This window comes from Triticum urartu, chromosome 1A (genome assembly GCF_056163025.1).
Source record: "Triticum urartu cultivar PI428250 chromosome 1A, HENAU_Tu73, whole genome shotgun sequence".
Taxonomy (NCBI): domain Eukaryota; kingdom Viridiplantae; phylum Streptophyta; class Magnoliopsida; order Poales; family Poaceae; genus Triticum; species Triticum urartu.
The window spans coordinates 452,676,826-452,698,379 of record NC_141873.1 but is presented as its reverse complement, the minus strand read 5'-3'; the positions used below and the strand labels follow the sequence as shown (position 1 = coordinate 452,698,379).

Genomic DNA, 21,554 nt, shown 5'->3' with positions numbered 1-21,554 from the left:
CTGGGCCGACCCGACACAATCGGGTGGAGAGGTCCACTGGTCAAAGCCCGTCCATGCAAAGTTAAAGGGCTAGATCCCGTGGTCAAACGCTACAGGGTTAGCCGGGACGGGGGCCCTGGGGGTAGCAATGCCACCAGAGCGTCGTACCGGGCCCTCATACATGCGGGGTGGTGTTGTGGAATGTCCGAAGAGGCGGCACGTGTCTCCGGGTTGTGGCCCCCGTCACGGACGGCGCCGCCGCCGGCACCTGGAGGGGGGAAACGGACGCGTCGGGTCTACACGGAGTGGATTTAGCTGTGGGTTTGGCCCGGATGTTGCTCCCCGGTGTCCCTCTGGGCGGACCTGACACAACCGGGTGGAGAGGTCCACCCGTCAAAGCCCGTCCGTGGGAAGTCAAAGGGCTAGATCTCATGGTCAACCGCTCCAGGGTTAGGTAGGACGGGGGCCCTGGGGGTAGCAATGCCACCGGAGCGTCGTATCGTGCCCTCATACATGTGGGGTGGTGTTGTGGCATGTCCGAAGAGGCGGCACGCGTCTCCGGTGTGTGGCCCCCCTCACGGACGGCGCAGCCGCCGGCACCTGGAGGGGGGAAACTACCGCGTCGGGTCTACACGGAGTGGATGTAGTTGTGGGTTTGGCTCGGATGTTGCTCCCCAGTGTCCCTCTGGGCCGACCCGACACAACCGGGTGGAGATGTCCACTGGTCAAAGCCCGTCCGTGCAAAGTCAAAGGGCTAGATCCCGTGGTCAAACGCTACAGGGTTAGCCGGGACGGGGGCCCTGGGGGTAGCAATGCCACCAGAGCGTCGTACCGGGCCCTCATACATGCGGGGTGGTGTTGTGACATGTCCGAAGAGGCGGCACGCGTCTCCGGGGTGTGGCCCCCGTCACGGACGGCGCCGCCGCCGGCACCTGGAGGGGGAAAACGGACGCGTCGGTCCCTCATTTTATATGTAAACGAAACTTTTCAATGCGTATGAAAATAATATACACTAAAAATATATTGAATACAGTTAATAATATTTTTATAAAAATGTTAAACATGTATAAAAGTTGTTGCAAAAAAATATATTAAAAATGCATTAAGAAAACATTAAAAATGCATATGAAATAATAATACATAAAAAATATAACTTATGACTATAAAAACATCAAAAATTTATATGAAATAAAAAAACAGAAAGACGAAAAAAATATAAGCTATTAAAAACATTAAAAAAATAAAAAATATAACTATGCCTACGGCTAAGCCGTCGGCATAGGTGCCACGTGGCATCGCTTCCTATGCCGACGGCTTAGCCGTCGGCATAGTTCGCTCTTATCCTCAGCCGGTCGACCTCCACCACTCATTCGCCCCGATAGCTGCTCGACCCGCGCCGCCGCCAGAGCTCGACCCGCGCCGCCGCCGCCGCTCCCCGTCGCCCGCCTCGCTCCCCGCCGGCCGCCCGCCGCCGCTCCACCCGCGCCACCCCCTTCCCTCGCCCCTCCCCCCTCCCCGCCTACATCCCCGCCCCCTTCTCGCGCCGCCGCTGCCACCACGCCGTCGCTAGCTCGTCTCTGCGCCGCCGCGACCACCCTCCTCTCCGCCCCTCACCCCACCACCACCCCCGTCCCTCCGCCACCTCTCGCCAGCGCCGTCCACACGCGTCCCCGACCCCGCGCCCTCCCTGTCCAGCTGCACCGACCGGCCCCGTCCACCCTTTGCCGACACCCCGCCCTGCTGCGCCCCTCCGCCGACGCCCTGCTGCGCCCCTCCGCCGACGCCCTGCTGCGCCCCGGCCGGCCCCGTCCACCCTTCCCCGGCGGCTGCCCCCTGGCCTCCCTGCTGCCCGCTGCACCGGCGGCCAAGGTGAGGCTTTTTTCATTTTTTTTGCAATTTGTTACTGTTTTTTTACATAGATGGATATATATGTAATGAATGGATATATGCATGTACAGATTGATGCTAGATAGATGGATGGATGCTAGATGAATAGATAGATGGATGAATAGATAAATGGATGAATAGATAGATGGATGGATGCTAGATGAATAGATAGATAGATGGATGAATATGCTGCCATTCTGGAAACTTGGATGGGTGTTTTTCCATTGGTTTTGAATGGAAAACATTGTGGCACCTTGCAAACACAGGGCCATGTCATTATCAGGGCACTGCACTAAATTTTTTATGACAGCAAAAAAGGCTGCAAAATAACAAATTACAGCAATTTTATAGAAAAATATATACACAGTTGTCAAGAACAACATGGAAAATAAATAGGTAATAAATGGTGATGGTAGGCCAAGAAGCAGACGTGTATGGAGGTCCATGGAGCAATTTAGTGTTTTGGTAATGTTGATTCATATATAAGAAGCAATTCGAGGCACTTGGTTTCTAAAATATTTAATGAAGTTTTTTTTTACAATTTGACATGTTGTTTCATGTTCATTCATAATGTTGTGTCAATGCTTAATGTGAGGTGACGACCTAATTTTTTTTCACTCGGTGTGATTAACAGGATTTGTGGTGTTCCATCTTCGTGGAGTGATCGTTGACGTTGGAGGTGTTGGTCCACGATCGTCCGTCTCCTTTGATCGACTACATCGGAGGGTGAGCAACAATTCCATGACCTCGTCCACTTTTTTTCCATGTCACTAGATTAAATTTTCACATCAAGTCGCGTAACCTAGGTCTCCCGTCCGAAAGGGTTGCATCGATAAATATGCATTCAATTGCATATTTATCACCGCAGCTCTTTCGGATTGTCCAGCGCTTTCCACGGACAGCCCGAGGATGTGTAGATTGGGTACGTTGTTCATGCTCTACCCCGTTCCGAGACAGGATTTCGGCGGCGCCTCCCTGTTGTTCTCCGGATGCACATTCTCTCGGCATTTTGCCGAGACGTGTATTTGGAGAACAGCGGGGAGGTGCTGCCGAAATTTTGTCTCGGAATGGGGTAGAGCATGGACAACGTACTCAATCTACACATTCTCGGGTGGGATTAGGACCCATCTTTACCTATTAGAGATGTAGGTGGATTAAATGTCGATTCTCGTCAACCTTGTAAAAAATAAAATATTGATGTGAGTAATTTAAATGAATCCTTAATTTTGTTGTGTGGCTTGCAATAAAGCAGAGATGGCAGATAATCAATGGATGTATAGTGGGTTTTTCCGTCGGAATCAAGTAACAACAGAGTGGACTAACCGCACGGATCCACCACAAATGGGACCCCCACCACCACCTGCGGGAGAACCCCCACACGTGCCCACGTTCGATGAATGGGTGGCACTAGGCAGTGATGGTCCGGTTAGTACATTTGCCTAACTACTAGCAAACTAATTCTCGTTCATGAAACACTATCATATCATATTTACTGTTAGAATCTTTTCTGAAACATGTAGGGGACCGGTGGCTCGACTCCTGCTCCATCGACCCCAGTCACTCTGATGTGGCAGAGTGGTGGTGGTCGCGATGGCGGTTTTGGCGGAGGTGGTGGTGGTGGTTTTGGCGAAGGTGGTGGTGGTTATGGCGGAGGTGGTGGTTTTGGCGGAGGTGCTCTTGCTTGATGATTCTGTGCATGTGGCCATCGTGCCATGCCTTTCATATTCCTACTTTTATCATGTTTCATGTCTTGCACTATTTTTATGTTCATGAACTTCCGTCGGTGATGATCTTTAGATGATGTGATGAACTTGAGTATGTTTAGATGATGATGGTGAACTTGAGTATGTTTAGATGAACTTGAGTATGTTTACATGATGAATTGTCATATTTCTGCATAATTTTATATTGTTCTATTTTGAAATACTGTCAAATGAATTGGAAAAGAGAAAACAGGGGAAATAATAAAAAAAAACTATGCCTACGGCAAAGCCGTCGGCATATATACGCCCAGGAGTTACCAGGGCTTGCCACATGGCACATCTATGCCTACAACAAAGCCGTAGGCATATATGAAAATCTATGCCGACGGCTTTGCCGTAGGCATAGCCCTGCTGCCAGGAGAAACCAGGAGATGCTACGTGACAGAGATATGCCGACGGCAAAGCCGTCGGCATAGATTAAGCCGTCGGCATAGATTAATCTATGCCGACGGCTTTGCCGTAGGCATAGCCCTGCGACGTGGCATTGCGTGATTCGTCAGCGCTTTTGACGGCGCCGTCCGTTGCCGTCAGACGAAAAACACTGCCGACGGCTATACTATGCCGACGGTCTGACAAGACTACGCTGACGACATCTACGCCGACGGGGATATGCCGACGGCAGCTGTAGGCATATATCTATGCCGACGGCCTGGGGGCCTATGCCGACGGCCCGTGGCCGTAGGCATAGCCCGCGAGTCCGGTAGTGGTAGGTGTGTGTATTGTGTGGAGAAAAAAAAATCTATATCTGTGATCGAACTAATATGCTCTTTCGTTGCAACATCTGCGTTGATTATTCGCCCACTGGCGAGAAAAGTAAGAAACAGAAATGAAATGGATCTTCCCCGGGCCCTGGCGCCCAGATGTTGAAAATGAACAAGCTCTGTGTACGTACGAACCTAGATACCCAGCTAGATATTGAGCACGTCAGATTCGATCGGTGCTGACGGAGCACGCATACGATGCCTGGTAGTTGCATGTGCCCATCAAACGTGCATGGATATATGGGAACCGCCGTCAGGATTTTCAGCGCAGATATCGATCGTGTCTAATTTGATGGGACGAAATTCCAGCTTGGATTCGATATGTGAGATATGGCGCAAACACAGGCCACACGCATATGGAAAATAATACTTATATATCTGCGGAATCCATTTACACGGTCCGATTCAAAGGGTACGCCGACATCCTTTAATAATTTACACCAAAAGTATAGTCTAGTAGGCTCGAGCAAACGGATTGCAAATCATTTGTGTTTGTGCTTGCAGGGGATACAAGCATATTAGTGCAAATGTAGTGTGGGGTTTGTAAATGTAAGTGAAAAGTAAACATCAGTGCAAATGTAGTGAACTTGTAAATGTTACTAGTTAAAAGTAAACATCAGTGCAAACGTAGTGATGGGGCTTGTAAATGTTACTGAAATGTAAAGATTAGACTAAAAAGGAAGTTTTGTACCTTCTTCTTCTCGACTAGGGTTTCTTCGACTCCCGTCAGTGCCGCCCGCATGTCCGTCTTGCCTCCGATGGCCTTGGAGCCTTGGAAGCATGGTGGACCCCATCCCCTCGCCGTTAGGAGGGATCCCGCTCCATTTTTTGCTAAGAGTTTTGTGTTTGTGTCATGTTTAGGACGGTGAGGCGGCGACAATGGCACCGTGAAGACGAAATAATGCCCCTCCCAGTCCACTCTCCGGCGGTACTTCTTGCAACGACGGAGGGCGTGCGAAAATTTGGTCCCGATGGATCTGGTTGGATCTGGTGGTTTATGCAGTTGCAATGGGTGCCTATGCACCGATTCAAGTGGTGGTGATGGTGCTTTGGCTGGTTGCTCTGGCGTCAATCTGGAGATTGGTGGATGTTTCAGTGATGACTATGACGTGATGCTCTGCCTCTCTTCTTCGCCTTGATGGTGGAGGGGGTTGGATCTGGGGGCAGTAATATAATGCCTTGACAGGTGTTCTTCTGTGATTCCAACGATGGCTTTAATTCTGGGGTGTTGGTCCGTTAGGGTTGACGTGCTGGTGACTTCCCGTTCGTCACAAAAAAGGTTTGGCCGGCTCCGGCAGGGAGCGGCGAAGGCGTGCCGTATGGCCCGTATCAACTCGTTCCAGAGGTTGAAGACAATGGATTCCCTTGGGGCTCTGTTGTAATGTTTACCTTTTGTAGGGCTATTTCTATAATCCTAGAATTTAAAATGTATTGTGCCTTTTCCGCATGTTCAAACGTAGTGACGGGGCTTGCATATTGTTATTGATCATCGGCTTCTACTTTGGTTTGTAATCAAACTCATGAATCTGGATAGTTTTGCTATAATTTGAATAACATAGGAATCTCTATAGGTCAAACCATATGTGGAAGCAAGTTTACATATTGTTGGCACTCCTCCGTATGGTGCAAACCATGAGCCGGTTTGATTGAATCACTATCGACAGTATTGTGATTCCCTTTTCTTTCCATTTCTCTGCATTGTTTTCAAAATAAATAGGTTTGCCTTTAAAAAGTTTGTCCACAACCTTTCAAGCACAAACATAGCGAGACATTATGATTTTGAACATGAATTTTAGATATTGTAAACCCAACTTTCGACATTTTCCACACCAACTTTTACAAACCGAGCTTTCTAGTACTCGGACCTAGCTATCAAAACAAAAGGTGTCAAAACAACATTCTAAAAAATTTCATGAAAAATATCAGGATAGAAGTAGGGGATGATTGCCAAGGGAGCTAGGATCATTCTGCTCAATGTGTGCATTTCTTCCATGGGGATTCACGACATGCTTGACATGGATTATGCTAGTGGATTCCTTTGGGCAGGCTTGGATTATGCTAGAGGCGGGAAGTGCCTAGCCGCTTGGGAGGTGGTATGTGCACCGGTCGATTGTGGGAGTATCAGGTTTTAGAACCTCAAAGCTCTTAACGATACCTTGCATACCAAGTGGTTGTGAGCTTCTAGAATGAACCCAGACCTTTTGTGGGCGAGATAAAATCAAGCGGTGTTTGACTAGGCATTGGCCTTGTTTGAGGCCTCATCTAAGATCACATTAAATGGTGGAGTCTATACTTTTCTAGCAATACCCCTGAATTGGGGGCATGGTCGTTAAGTATATTGTGCATGTGCGCTCGAGATGGTCAAGCCAAGGGCAGCTGGATTGAGGGCGGTGGCGCAAGGCTGGGATGGTTAAGGGATCTTCGCAGTCACTTGTCGTCGCGTGCCATTATCCAGTTCTTGCATTTCTAGATGGCTGTCCAAATTAAGCTCCCCACTTAGGAGAGATGGGAGCGACGTTTGGAAATGGTAGTGGCCCGTGATCAAGACTACCGAGATGTTTTAGACCACTTTTGGATTATCATATGCTAGAACACGTGGGGTGTGACAAGCCACACTTCCTATCTAGTCAACGAAGAAGGCCATGTTGTTGTGCAACCTGGAGAAGCATTCCATCAGATTCTAAATGGACTTGCACCTAGTTCCCTTGCCCGAACACCGTATACACAAACCCAGTGAGGAGCATCTCAATTGGGTAGTTGAGCCAGTTGGAGACTTGAAGCCTTGATAACACAAAAGCTTCCTTGGAAGGCCTTGCTTTGATGATCTTGTGAAGTTGTTTTTTTCTTGTTTACCTTTATCTGAGAAGTTCCAAGGTCCATAGAATTGAGTAGATAGTTAATTGTGTTATATGATGTGATGTCATTGAACTAAAAAAAATGCAAATTTTACAAAACCGGTTGCAGCTTTGTAATTGTATAAAGAAGAAAATCAATGTAATAAGTGTTCTTGAGCCCATCCACGAGGCTCTAAACTGATAGTTGAGTTACATTATCATTTATTTTTCACATATTTTAAAAAGTTATACTCCCTCCGTTCACTGTTATAAGTCATTTCAGACAACTCAAAATGGACTATTTTGCATATTATCTGAAATGTCTTCAAGGTCTTATAAAAGTGAACAGAGGGAGTATTTCATTTGCTCCATCTCCTTAAGTTTCATAGTTCATACATTGAGGACATGTGGTTTACAATCTTCAGAAGGTTCACCTACGCGTTGCATGTGAGATGTTTTGGATTAGTTTATTTTGGCAAATGAGATAAGATGCACAAATTGATAGGTCGAGCCAGATTCAATTGAGGATTTCGTGTGTAAAATATAGTGTAACACGGGAAACACTTATAAAATCTAGCTTAATTTATCATTTGTGAAAAATAATTACATGGTTTTACCACATAATCTACTTGATGCTGACACAGAGTGTTCTTTAACAACTTTGACTTTGAGAACATAATTTAATAGAGCTATCATTACATGTTTGCACGCTTACACGAATGTATATATACATATATATTGCATGAATAGTATAAGTACAATCACCGTGGGTCATATATGACATTGTGTCTACTGTAATAACATAGATCTAGATATATAATTTTTTTGAGGGGCGTAAATCTAGATATATAAGTGTTGAAATCCAGCTATAAATTATGGATCGAGCACTATTTATATATCTGGGTATACCTCCATGATATACGCGGCTTCTTTTTTAGTTAATTCGTAAACCATATTACTGGCATCATGCATGCATGGCAATTGTCGGCGTACGTCTAAGGGGAGGTCTCGGTGTTTTGACGGGCGTATGGCGGCGGGCCGGGTGCAGGCTTGGGGGGCGCCGGCTTGGGCGCGGGCGGCTTGGGCCCGGGTGGCGTTGGCGGCTTGGGGCTCGGCGGCGAGGGCGTGAGGCCGCAGCGGATCATGCAGACGATGCTCTTCTGGTTGCAGCTGATGACGCAGAGCGGCAGGTCGGGGCCCTTGCCCATGCACCCGAACGCGCAGCTCATCACCGACGTGAAGCACCCGAACATGCACTGCATCATCCCGTTCAGGTCCGGATCCGCCTCATCCGCCATTGGGTACGCCGTCGCCATTGTCGCCGCCGCGGAGTGCTCCGCGGCGTGAACGGGCCCCGCGGCGGCCTGCAGGTCGGCGAGGCCGGCGAGGACGACGAGGGCGATGAGGAGGGCATGACTGGTGGTAGCCATGCTGCTGCTGTGGTGTGGACGTGTGGTGATCGGTCGATCGGTTTGTGTGGTGAGCTGTTCACTGCTGAGACGATGGTTTATATAGGGGTGGGTTTGGCGTGGCGTATTGCCGTCGACTTGCATGCATTTTTGGTGTGTTCTGCTGTTGCTTTTCCGCGCACGCACGCGCACACACGCGATGCGGGTGACTAGCGTATGGATGCATGCATGGAATATGTGTGAACGAAGGAATGTGTATACGCCAGGATGGTGAAACTGAATACCGATGGGTCATCTGCAGAGGATGGCACGGCTGGTGCTGGTAGCCTGGTACGGTTGCCGCGAGATGATAGAGGTCACATTATTTACTCAGCGTGTAGACAACTCTTCTCTTGCTGGGAAACACTTAAAGCTGAAATTTGTGCTTGCATGGAAGGACGACTGTCTTTTGCTATTCAGAGGAGCGACTTGCCAATTGTAGTTGAAATGGACTCTGTCGTCGCCGTCAAGCTGATTCAAACTTCGGATCTTGATAGATCGATATAATCTTCTATAGTTAGAGAGATTAGGCACCTTACGTCTCTTCGTGATTCCTGTGTTACTCATGTAAATCACAATCAAAATAAGGTTGGAGATATAGCTTAGCTAAATTTGCTAGACTAGAGGGCACAACGATGACTGTGATTGGTTCTGGCCCGATAGATTCTTTAGAGCTTGCCAAAGCTGATTGTACGAACAATGTGATTTGAGTAATACAAGAGTTTACCCGCAAAAAAATATACTATAGTTAGCAAGTAATGTTTGTCGGACAATAAGTGAATGACGTTTATTTTGCTGTTGATTATGCCACGCCATTTTATTGGAAATCTTACAAGATGTGGCCGAAACATATATACAACATCAAGGCAAGGTCGACCTTCCTGTCCATTGAGCATGGCGGGAAGTTTGGCGACGTGGTCAGTGGCAGCCTGGCAGGAAGGACGGCGTCCATATAGCAAGATCATGGCCCTCGTGGGTTCGGCGTTCGCCTAAGAAAAGGAAGAGCGATGCCTGTTATCAATTAGGGCCAGCACCTGGTTATTACCGCCGTTGAAATTAATTCCTTGTTCGCTGGAGTTCGCTTACTGTGAAGTTTGCATCTGTAAAAGCAGTATAATTCCGCTGGCCTCTTGTCGCAGAAATGAATTGTTCTAGGTATCAATGATACTTTTTTTTTGCGGGGTAGGTACCAATGGTACATGAGGTGGAGCGCCAAAGAACTTGGTTGTGTGGCCAGCTCTTGCCTAGCTTGGAGCATGAGCTTTTTTTGGTGCTTTACCAAAGACCTTGGAGGGCAATCTCATAACACAATCAAACTGTGGTTGAAAACGTTGCCCGTGGAGCATGATCGTGGTGAGAAAGTGATCAAGAGGGGACGGCGGAAAAGGCATTGCGGGCTAGTACACGGTCTCAACTTTGTCAAAGGAGAAAGGCATGGACCTGGTGCGTAGGGCAAATCCATCGCTTGTCTCAAAAAACTTTTGGCCCGGCGGCTATGTTAGAGCATCTCCAGCCGTTCGGCCCCCTAGGACGCTAAAAAAACGATCTGGGGTGAACCGGTGCTAGTTCGGCCCCTGAAGGCGATCTAGCTCCCAGTCACGCCCCCAAGCGCCGCCCCCAGGACACGAAAAATTCGAACTTGGTCGTTCTCGCTCACAAAAGACGTCACAAGTCGGGCGATCGCAAACCACAGTTCGGCGTACAAAAAAATAGAGCGGCAGAAGTTCGCGTGCGCAACGCATTACTCGGCGGGCTCTGCCCCAGGCGTCGGTGGAGTTGGCGTGCGCGGGCTTGGCGGTGTCGGAGCTGCTTCTGCGCTGGGCGGTGTCGGAGCGGCTTCGGTGGTGCTGGGCGTCGTGGAGGCGTCATCACGCGGGCTTGGCGGCGGCGGCGGCGTGTGCGTCGGTGGCCTTGTCGAGGGAAGCTGGTTCAGGATGAGGCCGCGCTCCGCCAAGTACCACGCCTTGACCGCCTCGTCGGTGCTCTGGAGCATGTTCGCCCCGCCCAGCAGGAAAGCCAGGTCGGTGTTTCTCTTCTTCGCGGCGACGTTCGTCCAGAGCAGGTCGAGCTTGACGGCGCTGCTCGATATCAACGCCGACCACCGCGCCTCGGTCTTCTCTTCACGAAGGACGGCTCGGGCCTACGCGTCGGCGAGGCAGTGCTCGATGGACTCCTGCACTCGAGCGGTGGCCGCGTCGGCGTATTTTCCCTTCTTGGCAACTTTGTTGCCGTCCGGCCGCCCTTTCGATGCGCCAGGAGTCGGCGCGTCCGACTTGGCCTTGTCGAGGGTGCGCCGGACTTCTGTCCACTTCTCGCACTTGTCAATGCGCTTGTAAACGTGGAGGTACTTGAATTCGGCGTCGCTGTTGCTCTGCCGGTACAGGGCGAACATGCGCAGCAACTGCGCGGAGGAACAAACAGTTGGCACGCGTTCACGGCGAAGAGAGGCGGGAGACCGGCATGGCATACCTGATCCGCGACCTCCTCGACGACCCCATGCCATTTCTTGCACGCCCCTGGATACGCCCCCAATGGTTCGCCATCGCCTTGGAGCCGCGCTGCATGTAGACGCCTTTGAAGTAGGGGTCGACGAGTTTGCGCTCGTCGAACTCGACCTTGATGCGGTCCCAGTACGTCTCGATGCTCTGGTTTGTGCCGGTCGTCAGGTCGGGGCAGATGACTTTCCATGCTTCGGCGAGGCATTCCTCCTCCTTGGACGCCCACTTGATGCGCGACTCTCCTGACCTGGCCGCCCGCTTCTTCTTCTTCTTCTTGCGCCCCTTCGCCGGAACAGGCGTCGGCTCCTCCTCCTCCTCCTCGTCGTCGTTCTCCTCCTGCTCCTCCTCCTCGTCCTCTCCGTAGACGTAGCCGAGCTCGCCGTCCATGCCGCCGCTGAGATCCACCACCTCGTCCTGGGTGACGAACCCGAGAGACGCGGCGGCCGCGGCCGAACCTGCCGCGATAATGTCGTCCATGTCGGCCTCGGTCTCATCGGTGTCGCCGAGGTGCGGGAAGGGCAGCGGGCCACGGCGTAGCGGGGGCATCGGGGAGGAAGCGTAGGCGGGCGGCGAGTAGTTGTATGGAGGGTACTGCACGCCGGCGAAGGCGGGAGAGGGCGTGCGCTGGGCCGGGTTTATCCATGGGGGAAGGTGACGTTTGGGTTGAACCCATCGTGCATCCCCGTCGGCGTAGCCCAGCGAGGGCGATCCCCATGGCTGCGGAGAGCCGACGCCTTGCTGGCCCCAGGGCGCGTACTGGGCGTGGCTTCCGGGTGGATTCATCATCCCCGCGCGAGTCGCCTCGGCCTCGGCTTGGTCCGCCAATGAGGCAGCCGCAGCCGCACGCGCCGCGTTGTCGCGGGCCTTCTTGGCGATGGCCCTGTTCCGCCGGTCAGCGGTGACAGCCTCCCGTCGCTGAACTTCCGCCCTCCACTCGGCGTTTGACATACCCGGTGGCTTGGTCGGTGGCGCCCTCGGCTTCCTCTGCTTCGGCTGGGCGACGGAGGCAGTCACGGTTGCCGCCGCGCGGGGGGCGACGTACTTTTTCGGAGGCATGGCGGTCAGCTGGGAGGCGAGCGGGAGGGAGATTGGCGGGAGGAAGGAAGAGTATGGGAGGGAAGTGGGGAAAATGAGGGAAGAAACGGTGGAAAGAGGTGCTTGACTCGCCGACAGGGCGGACCCACGCACCCTTTTCGCTTGTGCCGGCGCCCCAGGCGCCCCCCAGGGCACCGGGTTCGGCCTGGGTCCGCCGGCACCAGTTTCGGCCCGAGCCGACGAAAAACGGGCTTCTGGGGCGTGACTGGGCCGTTTTTTCGGCGCCGACGCAGCAAAAACGCCTGGGAAGGACCTGTTGGGGGCGCGGCTGGAGATGCTCTTACCCTCACAGAGCTAGAAGAAAAGATCAATGTTTCCGTGGATTTTGGGAACCCTGGTCTGACCTGGGGTAGTGGTGGTACGAGGGCACCGAATGCCACATGTTCTTGACGATCTCAAATTGCTGCTCTGGTGCTGGCAAGTGCCTGAATTTGCAACTCGCGTTAGTCGATTTTGGATAGTGTTTTTTTTAGAACTGTAAAGAGATTATGTGGTGCAACTCAATTGTATTCCACGGAGTAGGTCACAATATATACAAGAGATGTCTTGCGTGATAAGAAAACTAACCCTACCATATCTCTAGGAGTCAACTATACAAGGCTAGAGAAGATAGGATTAGAAGTACAATACGTCACGTTCAACACCCCCCGCAGTCATAATGTCGGCGAACTGTTGGGTAGTCGGTACATGAAGAACCCGGAGCTGACCCAACTGAACCTTCTCGCGAACAAAGCAAACATCAAGTTCAATGTGCTTGGTGCGCTTATGTTGCACCGGGTTGGCTGCGAGGTAGGTGGCCGAAACATTATCACAAAAAACCACCGTAGCTTTCGGGATTGAAACCCGAAGTTCGCCAAGTAGTTGACGGAGCCAACAAGTCTCGGCAACGACGTTGGCGACGACACGATACTCGGCCTCAGCACTCGAGCGGGAGACGGTGGGCTGCCGCTTAGAGGACCATGAGACGAGCGAATCACAGAAGAAGACACAATAACCTGACGTAGAGCAGCGAGTGTCAGGACAACCGGCCCAATCCGCAGTATTGTTGGTGCTCTTCAGTACCTCACGCTCTGATACCATGTAAAGAGATTATGCGGTGCAACTCAATTGTATTCCACGGAGTAGGTCACAATATATACAAGAGATGTCTTGCATGACAAAAAAACTAACCCTACCATATCTCTAGGAGTCAACTATACAAGGCTAGAGAAGATAGGATTAGAAGTGCAATACGTCATGTTCAACAAGAACGAAGACGCAAGGAACATCCGGCTTTAAATTAATAAAGCCCACCAACAGGCAGCATCCAACATAAGGGACAGATGAAAACATAAGATAGTCACGGCCGAAGCCTAAGTTTGATACATGCAATCGGCCTAGGCCTGAGAAAGATGAATAAACAGTCTAAACATGCCAACACCGGCAAGGACAGATACAACTCCACAACATCTTAATGACGACATCAATCTGGATGAGTCGTATCCGCTCCATAGTCTCCTGCATCCGCTTAGCATCCCGCCGTTTCCCCAACGGCATCCAGGTCTGGAGGAACAAATGACATTTGAAAATAATGTCAGCGGGGTGAGAAGGGAATTTGTGCTCTATAGTGATTTTGTTTCTGGTAGTCCATAGAGCCCATAAAAGCGCCCCTACGCAACGCCATAAAACTTGGTCAAAACCACCCCTGTGGGCCAAGAGAATATCGTGGGGATCACTACCCGAGTGAGGGTTCCAATTCTGATCAAAGGCTTCCTGGACCGCACTCCAAGCGAATCGAGCTAAGTGACAGTTGAAGAAAATGTGGTTTGCATCTTCGTGCGCACCGCACATCACGCAAGTGCCATCGTACGACCCGTTACGTTTCACTTGTTGTTAGAGGACGGGAGACGGGCGCAGAACATTTGCCATAGTAATATTTTTATTTTGAGGGGGATTGACACTTTCCATAGCCCCTAGCTACGTCTAGTGTCGGGCCCTCCGTCAAGTTAGCATAAAGTGACTTAACCGAGAACTTCCTAGCTCGTGAGAGACCAAGAAACCTTATCGGCCTCGGGTCGCAGCACCACGGCAGCAAGTGAATTACATAGCCCGTTCGGTATCTATAAGAGGCCTTTTGAAAGAAATGGCTGGCGGGTTGGTTCTAAGCGCGTCGGCGATGAGGATATTAGTGTTACTAGCTAGTTGGTAAATGGAGGAGTGGCTGTGAAGAAAATATGCCCTAGAGGCAACAATAAAGTTATTATTTATTTCCTTATATCATGATAAATGGTTATTATTCATGCTAGAACTTTATTAACCGAAAACTTAGTACATGTGTGAATACATAGACAAACAGAGTGTCACTAGTATGCCTCTACTTGACTAGCTCGTTGAATCAAAGATGGTTAAGTTTCCTAGCCATAGACATGATTTGTCATTTGATTAACGGGATCACATCATTAGAGAATGATGTGATCGACTTGACCCATTCCGTTAGCTTAGCATTTGATCGTTTAGTATATTGCTATTGCTTTCTTCATGACTTATACATGTTCTTATGACTATGAGATTATGCAACTCCCGAATACCGGAGGAACACTTTGTGTGCTACCAAACGTCACAACGTAACTGGGTGATTATAAAGGTGCTCTACAGGTGTCTCCGATGGTACTTGTTCAGTTGGCATAGATCAAGATTAGGATTTGTCACTCCGATTGTCGGAGACGTATCTCTGGGCCCTCTCGGTAATGCACATCACTATAAGCCTTGCAAGCATTGTAACTAATGAGTTAGTTGTGGGATGATGTCGGAACGAGTAAAGAGACTTGCCGGTAACGAGATTGAACTAGGTATTGAGATACCGATGATCGAATATCGGGCAAGTAACATACCGATGACAAAGGGAACAACGTATGTTGTTATGCGGTTTGACCGATAAAGATCTTCGTAGAATATGTAGGAACCAATATGAGCATCCAGGTTCTGCTATTGGTTATTGACCGGAGACGTGTCTCGGTCATGTCTACATAGTTCTCGAACCCGTAGGGTCCGCACGCTTAACGTTCGGTGACGATCGGTATTACTCCCTCCGTAAACTAATATAAGAGCATTTAGATCACTATTTTAGTAATCTAAACGCTCTTATATTAGTTTATAGAGGGAGTATGAGTTTATGTGGTTTGATGTACCGAAGGTAGTTCGGGGTCCCGGATGAGATCGGGGACATGCCGAGGAGTCTCGAAATGATCGAGACGTAAAGATCGATATATTGAACGACTATATTCGGACATCGGAAAGGTTCCGAGTGATTCGGGTATTTTTCGGAGTACCGGGGAAGAAGTAGTGGGCCTCATGGGCCAAGTGGCGGAAGAGAGGAGGCAGGGCGCGCGGCCCCCCTAGTCCAAACCAAATTGGACTAGGGGCCCAACCCCCCTTTCCTCATTTCCTCCCTCTCCTTCCTTCTTCCTTTCCTCCTTCCTTTCCTCCTTCCTTTCCTCCTCCTAGTAGGAGTAGGAAAGGGGAGTCCTACTCCTACAAGGAGGAGGACTCCTCCTCCTGGTGCGCCCTACAGGGGCTGACCGGCCTCCCCCGTTGCTCCTTTATATACGGGGGCAGGGGGCACCCTAGAACACACAAGTTGATTGTTTCAAGCCGTGTGCGGTGCCCCCCTCCACCATAATCCACCTCGATCATATCGTAGAGGTGCTTAGGCGAAGCCCTGCGTCAGTAGCAACATCATCACCGTCATCACGTCGTCGTGCTGACGGAACTCTCCCGTGAAGCTCTACTGGATCAGAGTTCGTGGGACGTCATCGAGCTAAACGTGTGCTGAACTCGGAGGTGCCGTGCGTTCGGTAGTTGGATCGGTCGGATCATGAAGACGTACGACTACATCAACCGTGTTCTCATAACGCTTCCGCTTACGGTCTATGAGGGTACGTAGACGATACTCTCCCCTCTCGCTGCTGTGCATCACCATGATCTTGCGTGTGCGTAGGTAATTTTTTGAAATTATTGTGTTCCCCAACAGTGGCATCCGAGCCAGGTTTATGCGTAGATGTTATATGCACGAGTAGAACACAAAGGAGTTGTGGGCGTGGGTATATACATATTGCTTGCCGTCACTAGTTGATTCTTGATTCAACGGTATTGTTGGATGAAGCGGCTCAGACCGACATTACGCGTACGCTTACGCGAGACTGGTTCTACCGACGTGCTTCGCACACAGGTGGCTAGTGGATATCTATTTCTCCAACTTTAGTTGAATCGGATTCAATGAACGGGGTTCTTTCTAAAGAACAAAAAGCAATCACTATACCGCGTTGTGGTTTTTGATGCGTAGGTAAGAACGGTTCTTGCTCAGCTCGTAGCAGCCACGTAAAACTTGCAACAACAAAGTAAAGGACGTCTAACTTGTTTTTGCAGGGCATGTTGTGATGTGATATGGTCAAGACGCGATGAGATATAAGTTGTTGTATGAGATGATCATGTTTTGTTGAAGTCATCAGCAACTGGCAGAAGCCTTATGGTTGTCTCTTTATTGCATAAGATGCAAGCGCCAAATAATTGCTTTACTTTATCGCTATGCGATAGCAATAGTTGCAAGAGCAATAGTTGGCGAGATGACCATGTGACGACACATTGATAAAAGATCAAGATGATGGAGATCATGGTCTCATGCCAGTAACAATGGAGATCATGACAGTACTTTGGAGATGGAGATCAAAAGCACAAGATGATGATGGCCATATCATGACACATATTTGGATTGCATGTGATGATTATCTTTTATACATCTTATTTTTGCTTAGTTCGGTGGTAGCATTATAAGATGATCTCTCACTAAATTTCAAGGTACAAGTGTTCTCCCTAAGTATGCGCCGTTTCCAAAGTTCGTCATGCCGAGACACCACGTGATGATCGGGTGTGATAAGATCTACGTTCATATACAACGGGTGCAAGCCAGTTTTGCACACGCGGAATACTCGGGTCAAACTTGACGAGCCTAGCATATGCAGATATGGCCTCGGAACACTGGAGACCGAAAGGTCGAGCGTGAATCATATAGTAGATATGATCAACATAGTGATGTTCACCATTGAAAACTACTCCATCTCACGTGATGATCGGACATGGTTTAGTTGATTTGGATCACGTGATCATTTAGATGACTAGAGGGATGTCTATCTAAGTGGGAGTTCTTAAGTAATATGATTAATTGAACTTAAATCTATCATGAACTTAGTCCTGATAGTATTTGCATATCTATGTTGTAGATCAATTGCTCGCGTATAGCTTCCCTGTTTTATTTTTGATATGTTCCTAGAGAAAATAAGTTGAAAGATGATAGTAGCAATGATGCGGACTAGGTCCATGATCTGAGGATTATCCTCATTGCTGCACATAAGAATTATGTCCTTGATTCACCGCTAGGTGATGGACCTATTGCAGGAGCAGATGCAGACGTTATGAACGTTTGGCAATGCTCGGTATGATGACTACTTGATAGTTTAGTGCACCATGCTTTACGGCTCAGAACCGGGACTTCAAAAACGTTTTGAACGCAATGGAGCATATAAGATGTTCCAAGAGTTGAAATTGGTATTTCAGACTCATGCCCGTGTCGAGAGGTAGGAGACCTCTGACAGCACTTTGCCTATAAGATGGAGGAGAATAGCTCAGCTAGTGAGCATGTGCTCAGAATGTCTGAGTACTACAATCACTTGAATTAAGTGGGAGTTAATCTTCCAGATAAGATAGTGATTGACAGAGTACTCTAGACACTATCACCAAGTTACTAGAACTTTGTGATGAACTATAATATGCAAGGGATAACAGAAATGATTCCCAAGCTCTTCGTGATGCTGAAATCGACGAAGGTAGAAATCAAGAAAAGCATCAAGTGTTGATGGTTGACAAGACCACTAGTTTACAGAGAAGGGCAAAGGGAAGAAGGGGAACTTCCAGAAAAATGGCAAGCAAGTTGCTGCTCAAGTGAAGAAGCCCAAGTCTGGACCTGAGCCTGAGACTAAGTGCTTCTACTGCAAAGGGACTGGTCACTGGAAGCAAAACTGCCCCAAGTATTTGGCGGATAAGAAGGTTGACAAAGTGAACAAAGGTATATTTGATATACATGTTATTGATGTGTACTTTACTAGTGTTTATAGCAACCCCTCAGTATTTGATATAGTTCAGTTGCTAAGATTAGTAACTCAAAACGGGAGTTGCAGAATGAACAAAGACTAGTTAAGGGTGAAGTGACGATGTGTGTTGGAAGTGGTTCCAAGATTGATACGATCATCATCGCACACTCCCTATACTTTCGGGATTAGTGTTGAACCTAAAAGAAATGTGTAAGTGCATCTAGTGCCACCCCTAGTTGGTTTTGGAGTATTGACGACAAACCTGGTTGAGGGACTAATGTGTTTGTGAGAATTGCAGGATAACACAGGTAGAAGTTCCTCATTGATTCGGTTTTCCTACCAGAGATGACCCCTAAAAATGTATGAAGACATTGAAGTCAAAGGTGGTATGTGAAGACATTCACATTGAAGACTATGACAAGAGAAGACATCGCATGAAGACTATGGAGCGCGAAGACTTAGCAGTTTCGTCGTTCTTTTTCTTCTTTGTAGAGTCATAGGAACCACCGTACTGTTAAGTGGGGTCCAAGTGAACCAGTCAGAATGACTGAAGTGATGCTTAACCAAAATCCTATGTCTTCGAGCGAAGACAATGAGAGCAAAACTTATCCAGAGCTGGGTGAGTCATCTTTGCTTGTAGCCCAAGTAAAGTTGCTGTGTGTGTTTGAAATCTGACCGTTGGAACACGTGTCAGTTCCTTAGTGACCCAGGGTCATTTCGGACAAATCAGGTCGGGTTGCCTAGTGGCTATAAATAGCCCACCCCTACAACCATAAACGGTTGGCTGCTCAGAGTTAGTGTACGGCTTTTGTCGTTTGAGAGCAACCCACCTCGAAGCCTTTGAGAGAGAATTCCTTGCGAGGATAAAGCCCTAAACACCCAGAGCCAAAGAGTGTTAGGCATCACTTGAGTCTTCCTGTCTATGTGATCTGAAGACTTATTACAATTGAGGACTGAATCCTCCAGCCGGTTAGGCGTCGCGTTCTGAGCATCCAAGAGTCATTGTGGATCGCCAGTGAACGAAGTCTGTGAAGGTTTGGAAGTCTACCTTGAAGACTTACCAGAGTGATTGGGCGAGGACTGGGTGTCCTTAGCTCAAGGGGAATAAGGTGAAGACGCGGTCTTCTGAGTTGAATCTCAGCCTCCCTAACCAGACGTACAGTTGTCACAGCAACTGGAACTGGTCCAACAAATCATTGTCTTCAACGAGTCACTGGTTTCATCCTTCCCTTTCCTTTACTTACTGTTGGCTCTAGTGCAGTCATTGTATGATTGCATTATCTTTTGTCTTCACTGAGTGACCGCTTGTTCTGATTGGCTTCACACTATCTTCCTACCTGATCTATACTGCCTAGCTGCTATTAGTCGTTGTGCTTTCACTTCATTGAATATTTGACTATGGCTTGCTTAGGGTAGTCTACCTTCCGCTGCATGATAATAGGTTTATTTCTATCATTTGTCTTCGAAACATCCATGTTTTGAAGACTTTCATAAAAATCACCTATTCACCCCCCTCTAGTAGATCACTAGCACTTTCAATTGGTATCAGAGCAAGGTACTCCCTTGTTCTGTGTGATTCGGTTTAACCACCTGGAGTTTTAGCTATGTCGACTGCAGGGATAATCAAAGTCTCCGCTACGTGCCCAGTCTTCGATGGAACTGAATATCCCTACTGGAAGAATAAGATGCGCATGCATCTTGAAGCCATTGATGTCGACCTATGGTATGTCATCAAGAATGGCGTTCCCAAGGCTGGTGAAGGTGTCACCGCTGCTGATGTCAAGAAGTTCGTTCAACTGGACTCCACTGCCAAGAACATCATCTATGGTCATCTGACCAAAGGACAGTATGGCCGTGTGAGTCCTTTGGAAACATCTAAGCTAGTCTGGGACTGGCTCTCCAAGGTCAACGAAGGCGTCTCAACCCAGAGAGATCAGAGAATCAGTGTCCTTCGCAACCTCTTCAACCGCTTCAAGAGAAATGACAATGAGAATGTCCAGCTCATGTTTGATCGACTCACTGACATCACAAATGAGCTTCAAGCCCTCGGCGCTACTGAGATCACCAAGCATGAAGTCGTCAAGACACTCCTGAGATCAGTTGATAGCTCTTTTGACACCCTAGCCCTGATGATTCAAGAACGTCCTGACTTCAGGACACTCGATCCGTCTGACATACCTGAGAGGCTCAACACACATGAGTTTCAGCTTTCTGAGAAAAGAGACATCTACGGTCCCAACTATGGGCGAACTCGTGCCTTGAAGGCAAAAGCTGTCTCCTCATCTGAAGAAGAATCTGACAGCAGTTCTGATGATCCTGAAGACATTGGAAAGGAGCTTGCTATGCTTGTGAAGAAGTTCCAAAAATTCACCAAGAATAAAGGCTTCAGAAAGTCTTCACGATCAAGCTCAATAAATGATGAAGCTTCTTCTCATGACTACAAGAAGAGAACACGCCACAAGTGCAAGAAACCTGGCCACTACATCTCTGAGTGTCCGCAGTGGGACAATGAGAACAAGAAGAAAAAGAAGAGCAAGGAGTATGATTCTGACGACTAGAAGAAGAAGAAATACTCAAAGTCTTCTTCCAAGTCTTCCTCAAAGTCTTCATCACACAAGAAGAGCTCATCTGGCAAGGCTCGTGCGTTTGTTGGGAAGGAAATGGATTCAGAGGAGGAGTCTGCTTCTGAGGAGGCGGAGGTGGAGTCTGAGGAGGAGTCCGATTCTGGCGTTGCGAGTCTGGCTACAGCATACGTTGCCAAGTCCATCTTCAACACTAAAGACAATGACTTCATCACCGACACCGATGCAAATGACAAGGACTACTCTGCTCCCACCTACAGCTTCATGGCATGCGGTGCCAAGGTAAACACACGCACTACTCACTATCAAACATCCAATGAAGATGACTCTGATTGTGGTTCCAAACCCAGCTACAAAACACTTCCTAAAATTGAAACTGAACAATAGAAAGCTATGGAACATATTCAAAAACTATTAGACAAAAGCGATGACCTGTTAGACGCTGAAATGACTCGATCTCAGTCCTTAATTGAAGACATACAAAATCTTCATGTTAAGTATGAGGAACTTGAAAGTCGTCATGAAACGCTCTCAACAACTCATGAAAAGCTTTCCTATGATTATCTTCAAAGGAAGCAAGATCTT

General features: G+C 48.6%; 1 protein-coding gene across 1 annotated transcript; it reads right to left on the bottom strand.

Annotated features, from left to right (window-relative positions):
- Positions 1–7,921: 7,921 nt before the first annotated feature.
- LOC125535324 (uncharacterized) lies at positions 7,922–8,681 on the bottom strand. Its single transcript, XM_048698381.2, has one exon. The coding sequence runs from the start codon at positions 8,652–8,654 to the stop codon at positions 8,220–8,222; it is 435 nt and encodes a 144-aa protein (XP_048554338.2). The 5' UTR covers positions 8,655–8,681; the 3' UTR covers positions 7,922–8,219.
- Between the last annotated feature and the right edge of the window lie 12,873 nt (positions 8,682–21,554).

What these genes read in the sequence shown, in the direction of transcription:
- LOC125535324 (XM_048698381.2), bottom strand. Translation starts at nt 8,654, where the DNA reads ATGGCTACCACCAGTCATGCCCTCCTCATCGCCCTCGTCGTCCTCGCC.